This window comes from Falco biarmicus, chromosome 12 (genome assembly GCF_023638135.1).
Source record: "Falco biarmicus isolate bFalBia1 chromosome 12, bFalBia1.pri, whole genome shotgun sequence".
Taxonomy (NCBI): Eukaryota; Metazoa; Chordata; class Aves; order Falconiformes; family Falconidae; genus Falco; species Falco biarmicus.
In genome coordinates, this window is record NC_079299.1 from 224,781 (window position 1) to 243,714 (window position 18,934).

Genomic DNA, 18,934 nt, shown 5'->3' on the forward strand with positions numbered 1-18,934 from the left:
GCCTTGTGGCCCAGGGACCCCCACACTGGCAGGGGCCCATTGCTGGCTCATGGCCACCGGGTCTGTCTCCTCTGCCCTCCCTCCCATGGGACCCCCTGTCCCCGACATGGCAGCACAGGGCACACTACACAAGGAGGCAAGGAGTCGGCCCTTCCAGTGCTGGGAGAGGGCTTGCATGCGGGAGGGCAGCCCTGCCCCACTTTGGGGTCACAGCTCCTCTGCACGGCAAGAGGGATGGACGCACATGGGGGGAAGGGGGGGCCAGGCAGCGGCACAGCAAGCACAAGCCAATACCTGATATAAAAATCAAAATAGAGACTTCTCTTCCTTGGGTGCCAGAAACCAAGAGAAGGGAGAGGTGAGAGTGCAGCTGGAACATGAGCGTCAACCCCCGGGGCAGCACAGTGCTGGCTCGCAGCCCCTAGCCCAGCCCAGCCCAGCCCTGGCAGCCAGTCCCCACCACGGCAGGCAGTCACAGCCCACAGCTGCTGGAGGGGCTGAGCACACCAGGGGGTGGCAGGGGACGGCACCACAGGCCTCTCACCACGGGAACCCCAGCTCCCCTCAGCACTATGCTGCTCGCCGGTGGAGTACAGCATGGGACCTCACTCACTTGTCCCAGTCTCCCATAGCCCAGACTGGGGCCACATGAGGCAGGACAGGCACCCAGGGCCACGCTCACCTCTTCTGCTTGTAGGTCAGCATGGCCTCGGAGATGGGGAGCTGGTGAGAGAGGCTGGCTCCAGCGATGAACTGGGCGACGCGGCCTGCAATGTCCACAGTGTCTGTGGGCACAAAGAGCCATGAGGACCTGGTGGCAGCTGGGTTTTCCCCCAGGGCACTGCTGGCCCCAGCCTGGCCCGCTCCTCACCTGCGATGGGTGGCTCGGCCCTGCTGAACAGCTCCCGCCATGCTGTGTCCAGGAAGAGGGTGCTGTATTTATTATCCACCGAGGCCAGGTACTTGGCCAGAGGGTGAGAGCCTGCAGGTGGGAAGGGTGACGTTGGTGCAGAAGAACCCAGGCTGGTGGGAGAGGACAACCCCAGGGCCGGGCTTGCCCTGGCTCTCACCCAGAGGCACAAGCAGGAAGCGAAGGTAGTTGAGCCAGTCAGGTGTCTTGCTGGCCAGCTGCTCCACGAAGAAACGGAGGACAACGCTCAGGTAGCTCTGGTCCCCTGCCACCACCACCTTCACTGGGGGAGGCATGTGGGAGTTACAGTTACAGCTGCCAAAAGGGAGAGAAAAGGAGACTGTCAGAGGGGTGCAGGAGGGCTGGGGGCAGGGGACGTGCCTGCCAGCCCAGCCAACCCAGCAGCAGAAACCCATGGCTGGCAATTTCCAGCTTGCAGAGCACTGCTGCGGGCACAGCCAGCACGGGGATCCCCTGCTTTCCCCAGGGCCTACACCTGCTCTTATGGGGGCGTCCACAACCCCAAAGGGTCCTAACGAGCCCTGGGGGAGCCAGGGCCCTTCCCAGCCTTCTCTGCAGTCACCAGGAGCTGCAAGGCTGAGCCCAAGCTGTACTCACTATCGCTGGATGCGAGAGACTGTGGTGTTGAAGGCTGCCTGGATGTCCGCCACGGAGCAGGTGGATACGACCAACTGCTTGTGCGCCTGGAGCTGCTCACTCACGTACTGCCAATGCAGAGAGCTTGGGTTAAGGCACCCTGCGGGGGGGCACGGCTGTGCTGGCCAGCAGCAACCCACGCTTGCCCTGGCCTCTGTGCCCCCTGGGATAGAGCTGGGGTCCCGTTCCCACCCATGCTGTGTGGGGAGGCTGAAACCATCAGGTCACCCCTGGCTGCACGCCTGAGCATCCCCACTCCTCCCAGCTCTGCTGCAGGGGACTGGCTGCCTGAGCCCCCTGCTCTTCCCTTTTAGCGCAGCAGTCACCACCCTGCAATGGCAAGGGCAAAACTGTCTCAGGGACCAGATTGTGCTCCTTGAGATAAAGGGACCCTCTGGTTTAAATCCTGCCATCCCACAGCAGGACCCAGCTCATGGCTCAATCTCCCTCTGCTCATGCCCTTGCTCCTGCCCACTGTGACACTCTAAAATCTTTTCTGTGCCTCTTGAGGTATCTGCATGCAACTGAACAGTGGTAAAACAGGCAGTCATGCTAGACAAGGGGGCTTAGAAGATGCCATGACAGGGTCTGAGAATGGGCATTGATCCTTTTTACCCCCATCAGGACAGGAGCTAGAGCAAACACACCAAGGATGTGTGGCTTGGGTTGACTCCACCACCTCTTGCTGACAAGCCCTTTCTTCTGCCACAAACCCTGCCTGGATTTTCCAGCACTGTTTCTGGATGTCAGATGTAGCTGCAGGATCCCAAAGGGGTCTCGCAATGCTTTATATAACTGCTGTTTGCATGTCTGCACACACGTACTTGGCCCTGCTCACCTTCAGCAGTCAACTCCTCCATGCATGGGGGAGGCAGGGGCTGGGCCCGTCCTCACATGGACATGATGATGTCCATGCATGAGGCAGGAAGGCCTCACATGCCTCTCTGCCCAGAAACCCCAGTCCGACAACGCAGTTAATTCTCCCTGGGAGCGGTAGGCTACGCTCTCCCATCTCTGAGTGGGGAACGGCACCTCTGCTGCTTCCCAGGGCCTGGTGGCAGCAGGGGTAGTCTGGCACCTCTGCTAGGGCATCCAACAAAGCTCTGACCAGTGTGGTCAGTGGGAGCCTGGACCAAGTAGTGAGGACACAAGCCACAGTCCATTAACCAGCCTGGCTGGGACCGCTCAGGGTACTGAGATCTGAGGATCCAGCAATGCTGGTGTGTGGCACATGATGGAGGAGACACATGAGGCTCTTGTGTACACAGCTCAGCACTGTGCAAGTGCACTGTCTCCCTGAAGGAAGGGCCATGCTGCGGGAGAGGAGGGCACAGCTGGTGCCAGTTTCCCTAGGACACCCTGCCATGCCTGAGAGAATCTCCTGGGACCCTGCTTACAGCTTCCCTCATGTATCCGGCTCCTGTCACGGCTACTTACTTGCCCCTGCCACTCAGCAACATTCACCAGCACAATGCTCTCGGGGAGCTGCTCATCCGAGACCAGGATCTGGTTCAGCTGATCGTAAACAGACTTTCGGGGCACCTGTCATAGCATCACCACAAAGGTTAACCCCAGCCGCCTGCCTTGGCTGCTCTGCCCACAGATGAAGGCCTGGCAGGGCTCTCAAGTAAGAAGCCTCCAGGTGAGGTGGCTTCCAGGGTCTCACCTGGGTGCTGTGCCATGAGTCAGGAGAGCTCTCACTGTCCAGGCTGCTGGCACGGCCACCCTGTCCCTTTGAGCTCTGCCGGTCCTTCACAGAGGTGCTGCGGGGACGCCACAACTGCTTGCTGTCTGCCTTGCTGTGAGCGAGAAGCAGGAGGGGCGACACTTGAGGAAATCCCATCCCCACCAACACCCACTCACGCCACGAGCCAGCGTGAGCCCCCTCAGCCCTGGCACAGGGCGCGGACCAGCCTTACCTGGGGGACACGGCACTGGGGAGTTCGGCTTTGGTCCCGGGGCCCAGCTGGGCCAGCCTGTCCACACTGCCCTCCCTCATGGCAGCCTCTGCTGGGGCCAGCTGCAAACACGGCTCCTCTGCGGCCAGCTCCTGAGGGCCACACACACTCACTGTGCACACACTGCTCTGCCTGCCCTGCTCCCTGCACCCATGGGTGCCCCCACACAGGATAGGTCTGGTGGCCCTGCTGGAGAGCCAAGGCTGCAGGACCTCAAGGGGGCTTGGCTGCATCTCCTGCAGATCCTAACCCTCCTTCCACTCTTGCTGCTCCCCAGCCCTGCTCCCAGGCTGGTGGGCACTCCCGGTACCCCAGAAAGCAAGGCGGGGCCTGAGGGACATATAGCCCCCCTCCACACCCCTGTAGCCTTGACTCACCACTGCAGGGACCTCTAATCCTGGCTCCTCCTGTGGCCGCAGCACTCCTGGCTTCCGCTTGTCTGCCTCGCCCTGGGGGACAAGGGAGTGGGGTCAGAGCAGGACACAGTGCCCCGAGCTGGGCAGCTGACAGTGACCCATGCCTGGCCTCACAGAACACATGCTCCCACAGGGGAGCCCAGTGTCCCCCTGGGACCGACCCCAGAGGATGCCCCCCATTGCTACCTGTCCGCCTGCGCTGGGAAAAAGAAGAGGAAAGAAGGGAAGGAGCAGCCCCAGGCAGGTGCTGCCAGGAGCTGAGGTCTCAAGAGGGAGCTGCAGGCACTGTGGGGATGCTGGGCTGGCTGGGGGGGGAAGGGGTAAGAGGTGGTGGTTGTGGTGGTGTAACTCACAGGGCTGCCAGACTCTTGATCCTGCCCTTTCTGGCTGTGCAGACTGCCGATCTCAGTCTGGGAACCAGAATGAGAGACTCCCTCAAAGAAACGCCTGCAGAGAAACAGACGAACGGACGGACAGACAGACAGACGGGAGAGAAAAAGGCAGGAATAAGAGAGGAACAAAGTCACCACAATCCCAGCACACCCCCACCAGCCTATCCCAAGCACAGAGCACTGTGGAGAGGTTCCCAGTGGGACACAGGGCCAGACACCCAAGCGTCCAAGCGACACAGCCTAGCAGCAGACCTGCCAGCCCCACACACCATGGTCTGCTGCAACAATGCTGGACACAGGGACAGGATGGGGCCACCCCAGTCCAACAGGGCTAAACCTGTGATCCCAGTGAGTTTGAGTCAGGTCCCTGTCTCCTAGCCAGATTTCTCTCTCAGGTGATCCCCTACCACTGCAGGGCAGGGTGAGGAACCACCATCTTACTGGTATGTGGTCTCAGTCAACACCACAACTGCTGAACCTCCGTGTCCCCTCTGCACCACCATGGCTTCCACAGATCTCCTCTGCCTTCCTTTCTACTCCCCCTCTTCCACAGAAGGCTCCTTGCCTCTGACTGCTGCCGCAGCACAATTTCAACAGCAGTTTCCACCTTCCCTTTCTGCTTTCCCCTTTCCCAAGGCTCTGGAGACCACTGTATTGCACACAGAACCACACCTCAGGCAGCACAGCAACGTCCTCTTTTGTTCCCCAGCATTTAAATTTGCCCTTTTTTTAGGTCTCTGAGCTGATGTTTTGGTAGAACTGCACAGTGCAACTCCCAGGTCCTGTTCCCAAGTCACAATGGTCAACATAGGAACTCCCCTGGGGCAACAGGACTGTCTGTACCACCAGTGTGAACTTCCACCTTTTTCCCCTTTTTCCACCCATTACCTTTTTGCCAAGGACTCCCTCAGCATCCTGCGGGCTGCTCAAAGACCAGTCTTTAGGAAACAAGCAGGCTCCATCCCTGGATCTCACCTGTCAGCTTTATCAGGACCCTTGCAGCAATGGCAGCTCACCTACAATGTGTGACTTTCCTGTGGAACATCTGAGCTAGCTTCCCTCTAAGCTGTACATATGTATGTGCTCACTAACTCCCAGGAAAAGTATCTCCTGATTTGTCTGGTTTGTAGGTGGGGATTCCAGGTTGCAGGTTTCCAGGGATGGCCACAGAGGTGTAGGATACAGAGCAGTTCTTCTGTTAGAAAACAATGGAAACTCTGGCAGAGTCCTATCACCCTTGTCTGGATATAGCTGTCTGCAGAATACCTACAGACCTCTAAATATCCTGGCTGCTCCTTTTACTTTTAACATGTCTCCTCTTTTGGATACAGCATGCTTTGCTGCCAGGCACAACAGTGTTTGCCAGGTTCTTTGCTTTTACTGCTCCTACAAGGACATTTCAACTCAGGAAATCATGGTCTCCATCACAGAGCAGCTCTTCAGCAGCAGTGTTTATACTGGCTGGGAGAAGTCAGGGCTCAATTTTTCTCTCGCTGGCTCCATGACCAGCTGCTTCATGACATGTTCACTTACCAAAGCTCCAGGTTCAGAGTCAGAATTGTGCCCTGGTGGGTCATTTTCTCCAGTTCACACAGGGATAAGTGATGTCTGCTGTTATTAACATGTTTCTGCACTCTCCACCCCTCCAATCTCTGCCACAGGATCCCAGGCACTGTCACCAGCCTGCACAGTCATTACTTTACACTGGCCTTTTCTCAGCCAGCAATTTCAATCCATACAGACTCTCAAGTTAATAACTTAACATACAGACTCTTACATTAATAACTTCAGAGTCAAATCAGAGAAATATGTAAGTGTTCTAGTAATTCACACCCCATTCAGCATCTCTCCCACACTCCTCTGTATTGTCCCCATAATCCCACTAGAAGGTGGACATACCCCTGGGCTCCACTGGTACCTCAAAAAGGTATCTTCATCCCTTCTTTTTTCTTCAACACTGGGTGTGTCTGGACTGTATACACTTGATCTGGCTTTCAACACCCCATTTAAATGGGGCTGTCTCCCCCTTTCCCATGACAGCTCTATGTGTTTCTGCCCTCTTGCTTGCAATTCAGAGCCTTTCACCCCTAGAGGATGTGTCACACTGAGCACAGAGCTCTTCTGCAGTTCCCAGCTTTCCCTGTTCTGCAGCTTAAAGGCTATAGGCATGATTGAGTCTGAGTCTCAGCAGGTTGAGATTTAGGTAAATCCCAGACCTTCTGCACAGCTTCCTTCTGTTTGCAATGAATTAGCCCCCTCTCCCCCATCCACTTTCCCAGTCACCTATGGAAACATTTGCTCTTTCACCCCAATCTTCAACCAAAGGCTCTGACTGTTGAGATCTTACCTAACAGCCTCAGTTCTAGCTCCACTTTCACTCCAGTACAGAAGCAACCCACAGCTGTGTGGCCTCCTGGGCTGACCAAAAGCATGGCTATCTGCCCCCAACACCACTGGCCCAAGCCAGGGCACTGGCCACTGCTCACCCTCAAGGACTACCTTAAAGCCCTTGCTCCACAGAGGCCTTCACAGTGTCTTGCAAGGCTGTCTATGACAATAAAGAAATCCAACTCGAGGATCACATCTTGAATTTACAGGCTGCGCTGGAAGGTCATCACCAGCTGAGAAGGCTATGCAGGGCCTTGGTACCATGCAGTCTACACTAAAGTCTACGCTGAAGACCGTAGCAGTTGGCTCCCACATCTCCTTAGAAAAAGTACAGACCCAGTAATGTGAATTCAAGGGAATACACACTCAGCATTGCCAGAAACTAAGACACTGGAGAGCAAACCAAGCTAGGAACGCTTCGTGAACCGGCTGCAAAACAGCCCAGGGCCCAATAGGCTGTCCTACCAGAGACTGCAGCAAACACCCAAGGAAGACTGTGATGGCAGGCATAAGCACAAACCAGCACTTACTCTAGGATGCTCTTCCAGACCGGATGTTTGGAAGCAGGCACTTGCAGAATGAGGGCAGGGTCTTATACTTAAATACTTTCAACAGACTTTTCTTACAGTTTCTTTACATAGTTTACATACATAAAATGGTTATCTGACCACAAAAGGACCTTCCTTTTTCTCCCGCAACACCTGTGTTTCCTTTCATGAGAGATCATGTGAAAGCCCTTGGAGTTCAAGCAGGCCACCTCAGCATCACCCCCTTGCACACATGCCTGCTGTCTCCTTCACAACGATTTGTGGGTTTGTGGAAAGCATGACTTCTGTCACGTTCCTGTTTCTTCCCTGGTGCCTCATGGGTTCCTGAATCCAGCAGATTTAATTTCAGTTTGCTTGTGACAGACCAAGTCTGCTACCCCTGCCAAGTACCTTCAGCAGGGATTCTAACCAATCTAAATTATATTTCAATACCAAACTGTAGAAACAATAATGACAAGTAAGCTTGGCTTGGCTAGAAGAGACCCAGCACACTGTGAAGCAGCCAAGTAGAAAGACAATAAAAGGCAATTTTCTCACAAAAGGACAGCACAGAAACAGAACAGCCATGAGCAGAGAGGCCAGGTAAACACAGATCCTGTGGGAGAAAAGCCTGGTTTCACTGCATGGTCCACTGGAGACCTCTATGCCAAGTCAGCAGTGCTTGGCAGAGCAAGTCAAGCCACTGAGTGCCTGGGGAATGAGGTGAGAAACATCGTTGATGGTTGCTAGTCACAAGTCTCCACAAAGGGTGGGAACACAGCATGCAGATCTCACAGGGACACAAGGACTGGCCCCAACAGTCACAAAGTGCTCAAAAGACAGGCATGCTTCAGCGTGGAGAGCTCTGAGAAGGCCAGGGCTGTCAGCAGAAAGATATGAGAGCTGGGAACAGCAGGGGCTTAGATCAAGTAGGTACTCTTCCAGCAGATCAGTAAGTGTCAGGTGCTGGTCTGGCAGGAAATTAAATGAGACTAAATGTGAAGGAAGGCAGTTTTAATGGGGAGTGTTGAATTTATTAAACAAGATATGTACGTGAGGAGCTCAGTGGTGCCAACAATGGGAATGGAGACAGGACAATGCCTTCATTAGCCCAAGGAACAGAAAAGTGTCAGGGCGTTTCTCTAGGTCCTATAGACTGTGCTGCTGACCTGTGACTCCCTGCAACCCTTACCTCAGGGTGGGCTTGGGTGTGCTGTGCACGCTCTCATTGTCCTCAATCTCCGGGCCACTGTCACTGTTGTTGCACTCTTCCAGGCTGTCATAGAGCAAGCCCAGGTCTTCCTCCACCTCCTGGGTCTGGTCTACAGGGTCAGAGTCCAGGACCTGTGGGACCAAGCCCAGAGGGCAATGAAGAGATGGAGTCACCTGCGTCCCAGGCCAGGCACGAAACAAGCTCCCTCCCAGCCACAAGGCACACCATGGTACTGTTCCCACCCCAGGGAGCCAAATCCAGACTGTGGAAGAATCAAGTGACACTGTCAGCATGACAACCATAGGAATGTCAGACACCCATAACACGTCCTGAGTGTTAAGACACCTGGGAGGACCTCTACTGGCTGTCCTGCACACTCAGTGCAGGCTTCCAGTCAAGACCAGCCACCCCCAGGCTGATGTTAGCTTGCTCTCAGTCATGAACAGGATTGCCCCTGCAATGCCAGCTCCTGGGGCAGAACCAGTGTATGACAGCATCCTTCTGCGGCTGGCCTCTCTCCCCAACAGGAAGGTGTGTTTGATTTTGAGCATGAGGCTCAGAGCTGCTTTCTTGAGGCAGAAAGCTTTGGAAAAGCCAAGGCCCGGTCTGTGCCATGTCTCACACCACCTTTGCTAACACCCCTGAGCACCTGCAGCTCATGCCTTGTGCTCCCAGTGAGTGGGAACCAGCACTCTGACCCCTACACATCTGCAGGAGACACTGACAGGTGAGGCAGCCTTCCTGCTTCTTACCTCCTCCGTCACTTTAAACCTCTTCAGCAAAGCCACAAATTTCTGCTTGAAGTTTGGTTGCTAAAACAAAACAAGGGAAGAAAAAAAGATCAGTAAAACTATGAAATCACGTTCCAAGATGACTAACATACAGTCCACGGTTGCTCTCTTTTATATGCCATCAGCTCCTTTCTGGGTCCACAGGCCCAAGGTCAGCTATGATGTCCCTTGCTCTTTAAATCTGCTGTAGGATTTGGACTAAATCTGGACTCCGATAGAAGCCACTGTATCCAGGCATGAGGGAGGGCACAAGGACTTAAACTCTCTCTGCTACAGGCTGGAATAGCACTTTCTCTCCATTTAAATCCCCTTTCTCGCCAGACCGTCTGGTTGAGGAATGCCGCCTTCAAGCAAGAAAGGATGGGGAACAAACTCAGGAACAAATGCCCAGGGACCTGCAGGGCTGAAGCAGATGGGGATGAGGAGATGCTTGGAGAGCAGGGGGTTGGCAGGGCAGCTTCCCACTTCTGCTGACAGGCAGAGGAGTAGCTGATGGCTCACCCTTCCTTGTACCAGCCTTATCCTTCCTCAGGGATGGAGAGACCATGTCACAGCAGCTAGTCAGAACTGTGTCACACACAGATCATCACTGATACAAAGCCAGGCTAAACACAGCACAGACTGTGAGCTGGGGTACAGCTCTGAGCAGCAAGCTAACTTGTTAGTGGCAAGAGGTTTGCCCCTTTTTCTCAGGCTCCCCTGCTCTTCACCAGTACCAGCACTCCCTCCAAACTCCCCTCACTCCCTGCAGGGAGGAGGAGAAGTGAATCCCTTCCATCCCTTTGATCACATTGCAAGTGCTGATATTACTCTGGTCATTGATGCAGTTCGGATCATTTTCCTCCTAGCCTTCTTGGTTTTCCTCAGGTCATCCTCTTCATCAAACAGATCCTGCAGGCAAAAGGTCACAGCACAACAGAGCAACTCGAGTACAGGCAGCAGCACTTCCTAGAAGTTCCCCTGCTCTACACTTGCTCCCTATTTTGAAAAGCTTTGGTCTACCTTACTCCTTCAGTCTTGCTTCTCACTTCTCCCACCTCTCTCTATGCAGCACCTTCTCCTTCCTTAGCACTGTCCCCCAATAGACGTTCTTCCCCAGTGCCTTTGCCCCCAGGCTATACGAACCACAGGGACGTGTAGCAGCAAGATTCCGAGGAGAAAGAGAAACTTCCTGCAACAGCCCTTGCTACAATCTAAAACTCTTCTCTCCGCACTCACCAGCCTTCCCGGGACCCATGTGTTGTTCTCCTGCTCTCCCCTCTCCATGGTTAGCTCAGAGGGCACAGCACCTGAGCTCACAAAAGGTGTTCTTCCAGGGATCAGCCTAAATACATGGGGCCCTGATGTCTTAACCCAGCACGATGGGACAGGTAATGTGGAGGACCCTGAACAGGGGGTTGTCCCTGTGCTTGATCAGCATGCTAGTACCAAAAGTTTTTTTCTGGCCTCGAGTGCAGGCACCACAAGAGGACAGCAAACAGCAATGGCACAGCTCATCACAGGGCTGGGATGGGCCTGCCACCTCTGACCATTCTCAGACCCAAACTGCACTTCTTCCTAAAATCTGTTCTCTCTCAGAGAGAGGGCAGCCTTTGGCCTCTTACCACAGGGAGACAGGGGAAAATCATGGTGCAAGATGCAGGGGGCTCAGCAGGGGTTTTATGCTGCAGACAGGACAGTTGCAAGGACAGATGGGTGAGACCTATGGCTCTCCAAAGTCCCTCCCTTGCCCTACCACGGACTTGACAGCAGCCCATAGTTCTTCCTGCTGTCAGGTATTGTGGCCTTCTGCCCTCTGAAACCATAACAAATGTTTACAAGGGAGGTAAGAGGGCTCAGGGTGATTAAGACCCTCAACTCCTGACTCCTGCCCCAGAAATGGGACCAGGACGTAAGTCACCTTGCCAGGCCTCCCTTACCTGACCCTGCACAGCATCATCGCTGGCTTCCTGCTCTGAGGAGAAGCTGTCATCCTCTTCTTCAGAGTAGTTATCAATGTCTGGGGAACGATCTGAAAGCAGACAGTGCAGATACCACAGCTAAGCATGACACCTGTCATGGCACCAGTGAAATGATTGGTATTGTTGGCAGACGCTTGGGGACACACTCCATTACCCATGTCCTGCCCAAAACGCTTGCCTTCAGGTCTGTGATGAGTGCTAACACACCTGAAGCTTTGATTTTAGGACCTGAGGGGACACTCCCGTCCTCATGGTCAATGGGCTGACTGGACAAAGAGTAGATGCTGATTTCAGCCACTCGAATGTTCACGTCCTTCATGTTGCTGTGGAGGCCCAGAAGCTGTCCACCGTCCGTTGGGTGCTGCATCACCTAGGCAGACAGACAAGCCCCCTGCCAGCATGATACAATGGCAGCTGGCAGCCCACCCCCACTGTCTTACAGCTAGCCAATAACCCAGGGCATTCACAGCACCGAGCACCTGCCAGCCAGCCCAGCTCCCTCCCCAGCACTGCCACAGGGAGGCCATGTGAAGCTCCCCTCTGTTCTCAGCACCCTGTACCTCAGCCATGTTAATGATGCCCACTGCGAGTGTCTTGTAGCCCAGGATTGTGCGGTTCTTGTATCTCTTCCTCCGCTGCAGCATGATCTGTAGTTTGTTGCCATCTCTCTTGAGAAAGTGTGGGTACTGGGGAAGGGAAGCACAGGGAAGACGACAGCATGAGGGCAGGGCTCTGCACGACACACAGGTAGAAAACTCTCCCTCAGTGCTGATGTACAGCAGGATCTGACCTGCTGAGCTTGAGGTGCCCTTCAAAGGCCACCTGCACTTTGCATCATCCTCCAAATCCCCATGCCCAGCAAAACAACCCCTGGAGCAACGGAGCAGCTGGCCAGCAGCAGGAATCTGTGCTGTTACAATCTGAGCATGGGCAACCACAGGAGGCCTCTCCTCAGAGTTCGTCCCCTTCACATTGAGCCCCCAAAGCCATGCTTGCTGAGAAATGCCAGGTGAGGGGAGCACCAGGGAGCCCAGGGGACCAGGCAACACAAGGTACCTGCAGTGAGAAGGTCAGCTCCAGCTCAGTCTCCATCAGGCCACCAGGTGGGAGGACGTATTCATTTGATCTCAGGACTCGTTTTGAACCCTACAACAAGATTGGTAGATGCACACAGCTAAGCTGGAGTATCTTGGCCAGAGACTCTGCTGCACCACACACACAAGTCAAGAATGTTCACAGTCCGCAGGGAAAGAGCCAGTGCCTTGACTTTATCCTGTTCCACCTCACAGAGCCACCTTACACACACCAATTAACACTTTGCAGAAAGCCTGCAGTTTCTCCTGGGCTGCCAGAGGCCCCTTCTCCTTGCCCACCTGCCAGGGAGCACTTGCTCTTCTTCCCTAGCCTGCTCTGCTTAATCCAGCTTCTTGCACCTGGAGCCCACCAGATGCTGTGGAGGGACACTGCTAGAGCCAGAGGGAGCCATGCATACAGCAACCAGTAGAAGAAGAAAAGGGTCCCAACACACTCCCTAGCCAGGAAAGGGACAGCTCCTGGAGCCCATCTCTGCCCCCCAGCACACAGACCCCTGCCTAAGCACAGCTGGCCAGGACGGCTCTGCTGGGACCAAGGCAGGATGCCCCAGGGAAACAGCAGTCCTCCTGCCTGCTCAGCTTGTGTCTCAGAAAACTCCTAATCTTGGTTCCTTGGGCAACACTGTATCTCTCCACATATACAAATGTTTTTTTTGCCCCAGGAGGACAGTTAGAGAGGCACTCTAACCGCATGCCCACTCCAACTCTTTTATTCTGTCTTTAATTAATCTCTACAGCTTTGCTGCTGACAGAGACCCTGAGTGACTTGGGGGATGAAAAATGCTGTCTGCATGCACCAAGCTCTCTTGGTTGCAAGGTGGCACAACTCAGATCCCACAAAAGGCCCATGCCCACTGGCTGTACCCCTGGCAGGGCTGTGGGACCAGCTCCAAGTATAAAATAACCCATGGTGGTTCCTCACTCTCTCCTGCCTCCCTGTGAATGGGCTAGCAAGCTGAGACATTGATTTAGGGAGGTAACAGCCTAGTTACAGGCCAGTACATCTGTTCTTGCAAATCAGTTATCATTGCTTTTGTAAGCACTCCTTAAATTAAACCATGGGCTAGGGAGCAGGTGGGTCAAAGCTAATCAAATAGGCACAGCAGTTCAAAGGAACCAGCTCCCACCTCATATATGTTGCCCCTTCCCAGGACCTCACTGCATCCCCTACACCCTTCCCAGCTTGATCTTGATGGATGCTGTGTCTGGCAAGATCCTAAGCTGGCCGTGGCCTGAGACCCTTCAGCAACTTAGACAAATCCTAGATTTGACTAAGGTTAGGTGAGCTCAGAGCACCCAGCTCTTCATCTCCACTGCAAATGGGACAGCAGCCCCAGAAGTCATGACAGGAGAATGCAGGTGGCACCATAAAGGAGACCACGGCTACCTCCCCTCTGCAGTCAAAGAGCATGGCAATGGGCAAGGGCATGTTTCAACACCCAGCAAGCACCGAGGAAACTTGCTGATGGGAACTTCAGCACGGTCCGGCAAGCCTGGGTGGTGCTGATATAAGACCTTTCTTGCACCTCTGTTGCTGGTGTTACCCATGCCAGCAAGGAAAAAACCCAAATAACCTATAGAGAGGAAGCAAGAAAGGGCTCCATATTTTGCAGTGATGCAGCGCTACAGTTCTCACTGATATCCAAGCAATAACAACCTCTAGCGAAACCCTCGCTGGTTTTCAAGAGGCCCAATCTGAGCTGTCTGCAACATTGATCCCAGTGACTGTGCCAGGAGTGAGGCTTTCCTGTGAATGGTATTCCTAAAACTGAAGAGAGGAGGTGGAGCTTATCCCCTTCACCATCTGTGAGCTTTCCTGGCCAAGAATGCACTGACTCTTCCTTCCTGAACTCTTAATAAGAGATGATAAGTGGTCACTGTGACAGTGACCATTTACTTTAACATGTTACCATTTGCTGTTTGTTGCAGACAGACTATCCACCAAAGATTCATTCTTCCGTCAAAACACACATACTGATGCAATTATTCTTCTTGCAGATGCTATTTCTGGGGACGGAGTTACAGCAAAAGAAAGGTGAGATCAGCCTGGGTGGCATGTCCAGTGAGTCAAGGTTTCATAAACATTGTCATTCTGTGTGTTACTGTCATTCACCACTGCAGAAGTACCACACCCAGCTCCAGTCATCGGCTCTGGCCCTAAAGTGAAACACTGGTGCACATCCATGTGGCATTGCAAGGACTGGGACAAAGACTGGTTCATTATCACAATGCAAGCAGAAAGGAGCAGCAGCGGAGCTGAGAGACCCCCTAATCAGCAGCACTTTTAGGTCCGGGACAGTCCTTGACGGGTGCAATGACCTGGCAGGCTGCATCATGGCTGAGCTGAAGCCCTGGGAGATACCCAGTCTGTGGCATCACTGAAGATAGAGAGACCATAATGTCTAAGCTCAGCCAGCACTTGGGGTAAAAAACAGGGCTAGACATTGTACTAGAAATGCTTGAGGTACAGTCCTCTCAGCAAGGTAAAGCCACTGCCCTAAAGCTCAAGTTCAGCCTGTAAGGTACACCAAGTTTCATGACATGGATGGTACTCACATATCCAGTAGGAAACATGGATCAGTTTCAGGAACAAATCATGACCCAGCAGAAACTAGCATTGTTCCAATTAAACAGATTAGAAACTGGTTATTTTTCCACCTGTGGGCTACTACCTGCCTACCAGCAACAGAGAATTAAAAACAACTTAGGATTTCTAGTAAGGTTGACACAAACCTCATGAGGTTCAATAAAGGCAAAAGCAAAGTCTTCCCCTAGGACATCCCACAACTTTGCTGCCTGTGAAGCACCCCAGGGAGCAGGACAGGCTCTGCAGAAAGGGACAGCGGAGATCCTGGCAAGCATCAAGGTACCCCTACAATGGCAGCATGCCCTGTTGCAGCAATGACACGGATCTCAGCCTCAGCAAATGTGCAGACAGGGAAAAGGGATTCCTCCCCTCTATTCAGCACTGATGACACCACAACTAGATTCCAGAACCAGTTTGGGCTCCCCAGTACAAGACAGACATTTGCAGATCAGAGCAAGTCCAGCCAAAGACATCAGGATGATCAGGGGCTGGACCACAGAACATACAAGGAGAGGCTGAGTGAGCTGGGTTTGTTCAGCTGGAAAAAGAGAAGGTGAAGCGGTACATTACTGCTGCCTACAGACACTTAGCAGGAGGGTGCAGAGAAGACAGAAGTGAACTCCTCTCAGAGGTGGACAAGAACAGAGTGAGAGGCAACAGGGATGAGCTGGAGCATGAGGAATTACCATTAGATGTTGGGATATTTTTTTTTTTTCTCTGTGAATGCAGTCAAACCTTGGGGCAGGACACACAAAGACAGGATTCTCCATCCCTTGAGAAATTCAAACCTCAACTGGACATGGCCTTGAGCACCTGATATAGCTCAGCTGTTCTGCAATTTGAGTAATGTCAGGCAAGACCAATTTCTCAGCAAAACAGTTGAGTATCACCATCAGTACTACAGGAAAACTTATTATCAGACCATTACATGAAGATCAAAGGTGACAAAGACAGTTAAAGAAGTGAAAAGCAATAGGGAGAGGTTGTGGTCACAGATCTTCACTACCTAATAGATTGAAAACATACAGGACCTTTCACTACTATACACAGGTGCATGATGCCCCGGTCTGGTTTGTAAGGTACAATCCCCAGTTTCAGGTATAAATCTGTACTGATGGGTCTTGTTTAAAACACAGGGTTGAGGCTAGAAGAGCATACCAAACCTGGAACAGGAGAGAGAACTAACATAGTATGGGAGACCAGGCCAAGGCAGACAGCAAAACACCACCCAGAATTCAACCTAAAGGTGCATTTTGCGAGAGAACAGCCCATTAAATATCATCAGCAAATTTCATTATTTAGGGGGTAGCTGGGATTGCTCAGGCAGGAGTGGAAAATCCTACAAGTGATTGCAAAAAGATTAGAAACAAAGCATGACTGAGGTGTAGACAGAAAACTCTTCATGTATCTTCCATGCATAGCAAGAAGGAGCAAAACATCCAAGCTCCTGCAGGGAGCAGGGCCAGGGCAGCAGGCAGGCCTGGCGGAGGCAAATGAGCTCAGCCTGGCCTGTTTTGTAACACACATTCTGGTCTATGTAGGGGCTGCCAGCATCATCCCTCTACAGCAGCACCAAGGGCTGAACCTGAGTCACCAGCCACATCCTGCAAGCTGCTGCAGCAGGCTCTGCATCCCTCCCACAGCACCTGTCACAGGAGCTGAAAGTTCTGGGGTTTGTTTTCTTCTTTCTTTGATTGTTTCCTCTATTCATGGCTCAAGGCTGGGTGTTTCTGAATTATAGCAAGTCTCTCTGCTGAGAGGAACAACCGCATTTCCCTTCACACCACAGTTGGTTACGATGCCAAGACAGATATCTGCACCTTTATGGAGCAGAGTCAGGCACATCTGAATCTCTTAATGCCATGCTGAACAATACACAGAAGGAACGCTCTATGACATCTCCAGTCTGTTGAAAGATATAATGAGGGATAATGTTTAAAAACCACGCAAGTGATATGAGAGTAAATCCCCTTTTCCACAGTAGTGCAGACTTCACCTCACTGGAAGCCACTGAACGTTAAATATTCAAATCACTTCTGGGAAATGGGTGTGTTCTGTAGACACAGAAAGCGCCCTTAGTCCTTTGACAGTGGTCTTTTTAGATGAAGGCACAAATAACAGCACACGCCACACTTGGAAACTTGTCTTTTAAGACCAGAAGGGCATGATCACTGCAACAAGGAGATCAGATATTCTAGACAGGCTTACACCACCTTCTGGGTCACGTACATTCATTCAGCAGACTGTCTCCAGCGCTGGGGCTGTTGTCTTGATGCCAGTCCCACTCAGGCAGGGTCAGAGCTTTGTTTCCATGCAATCTGCCTTTCAGAGCACCAACTTCCTGACAGCTGATTTCCTTAACCCAACAGAGCTACTACTGAAATGAGAGAAAATATAGCTCCCCTTTCCACTAGTCCCCAGCTGCCCCCTTGGGAACTTGCAGGTCCTCCACAAATTACATGCATCAGCTGTTTCCATCCATGAGATGGAGATGGCAACGCTTGCCAGGCAGCCTTCAAACAGCTTCTTGCTAGCGTGACTCATCTGTTACCTAGGAGAGGAGCAGGAGGGATGGATCCATCTGAGGCCATTCTGTAGGCAGGCTGTGGTGAAGCTGCCTACGGCTTCCATCTGCCTTCCAGGAAGGCTCAGCAGTGCCTGACCCTGCCAAGGCGGCTGGTCAGGCAGGTGGAACCAGCCTGGGGAAGCATACAAATCCAACCCACTCCCACAACGAGTGTCAAGCCACAGGGTAATGTGGGCAGAAGCATTCTCCTCCAGCTCCCTTCAGCTTCGCAGGGAGCCTACATCAGCATGCAGCCATGGGCATGTGGCCACACAGAGAGGAGGTGACCACGTCTAAATTAAGCCCCAGAATGCAGTCTCCGTTCCCTGGCAGGGAAAGGAGCCCTGCGGTGAAAAATCCCTGTGACCTCAGTCACTGCTGAAGCCTGTTAATTTCTTTTGCCAACAGGTTGCAAAGTTGGCTTGTGGCAGGGATGGGGGTGATCTGTTTGCAAGAGCTGCAGTCCCACTGTGCAGCCTCCTCCAGTCTCATGTTTGCAGTGCATGAGAGAGAGGGCAACTGAGGATGTACATGCTCAGCACATGGACACTCTGCCATAAGGGGGGCTGCCTGGGAGCCCAAGGGTCCCGAGTCCACAGAAGCACAGACAGCTTGGGCCAACAGTGCAGGAGATAAAAGGAGCAAGGGACCAGCCTAGCCCTCCCAGACACATGGGACCCACAGCCCCCAGCTCGCTCCCAGCCCCCGAGTCCTGTGCTGCTGGCACCCGTGGCCCAGCCTTGATTACTCCTGCATTTCCAGGGGCCAGGCAGCTCTCTCCTGCCCTGGCTGTTCCCTTGCTAAAACCTGCACCAAAGGGGGACAGGTTCTGGGAGTGAAATCCCAGTGCTTTCAGCTCTCCTGAATGGTACCATACACACAGGGATAGAAAGGCCAGCAAAGTGGGACACTGATCAATAGTGTGTGGACCACAGCATCCTCCTGCTGTCCTCACTCCAGGCCTTGAGTTTCACACATTTTGCTTTCAGTTCCTTCTGTGCAGGTGAATCAGGTCTGCCACGAAGGCAAACCCCAGCTCCCAGACCTCCACTAATACTGCAGCTTCCAGCACTAATCCAGGATTTAGATCCTAATATGCGTGGCACAAAGAGCTTTGTGGGAGTGCAAAGCTGCTGAGCTCCCGCCCCACAGTGCTTTCAATGGGATCAGCAGCTTTTCTGCTAGCTGACAAGAACAAAGGAAGGACACCAGCATCCCAGCTGTGTAAGGGTAGCTGTGGTGAGACAGCATACTCAAGAGGCATCTTGCTTCCATGCTGTCCTTTGGCAGGCACAAAGTATGTGCCTGCACCCACAGAGACCCATCTCTTCACCACCCGCTGCAAAGAGGGAGGGGGAAGGGTCACACATACCAGGATGGCAGCAAATTCCCTCCACCCTTGGTGACAAAGGTTCTCTCCCTTCCCCTCGGCCTGGCTGAGAGTAGAGGCACCAGGCCCAGCGGGAATGCACAG

General features: G+C 53.1%; 1 protein-coding gene across 4 annotated transcripts in view; it reads right to left on the reverse strand.

Moving 5' to 3' along the window:
• Positions 1–18,934, reverse strand: part of LOC130157533 (phosphofurin acidic cluster sorting protein 1-like) — a 71,952-nt gene that overhangs the window by 2,184 nt on the left and 50,834 nt on the right. For 2 of the 4 annotated variants that reach the window (XM_056357226.1, XM_056357228.1), the window contains exons 3-19: positions 12,270–12,359; positions 11,774–11,899; positions 11,421–11,583; positions 11,172–11,263; positions 10,063–10,143; positions 9,214–9,273; positions 8,441–8,592; positions 4,295–4,388; positions 3,903–3,974; positions 3,487–3,617; positions 3,234–3,366; positions 3,005–3,109; positions 1,529–1,635; positions 1,071–1,225; positions 872–982; positions 683–785; positions 295–327 (exon numbers count right to left, since the gene is read on the reverse strand). In XM_056357226.1, coding sequence (XP_056213201.1) covers positions 295–327; positions 683–785; positions 872–982; positions 1,071–1,225; positions 1,529–1,635; positions 3,005–3,109; positions 3,234–3,366; positions 3,487–3,617; positions 3,903–3,974; positions 4,295–4,388; positions 8,441–8,592; positions 9,214–9,273; positions 10,063–10,143; positions 11,172–11,263; positions 11,421–11,583; positions 11,774–11,899; positions 12,270–12,359 — 1,808 coding nt within the window. Of the gene's footprint in view, positions 1–294; positions 328–682; positions 786–871; positions 983–1,070; positions 1,226–1,528; positions 1,636–3,004; positions 3,110–3,233; positions 3,367–3,486; positions 3,618–3,902; positions 3,975–4,294; positions 4,389–8,440; positions 8,593–9,213; positions 9,274–10,062; positions 10,144–11,171; positions 11,264–11,420; positions 11,584–11,773; positions 11,900–12,269; positions 12,360–16,714; positions 16,801–17,123; positions 17,143–18,934 lie in introns of those variants that run through there. The other 2 variants (XM_056357229.1, XM_056357227.1) reach the window with 2 other exon arrangements.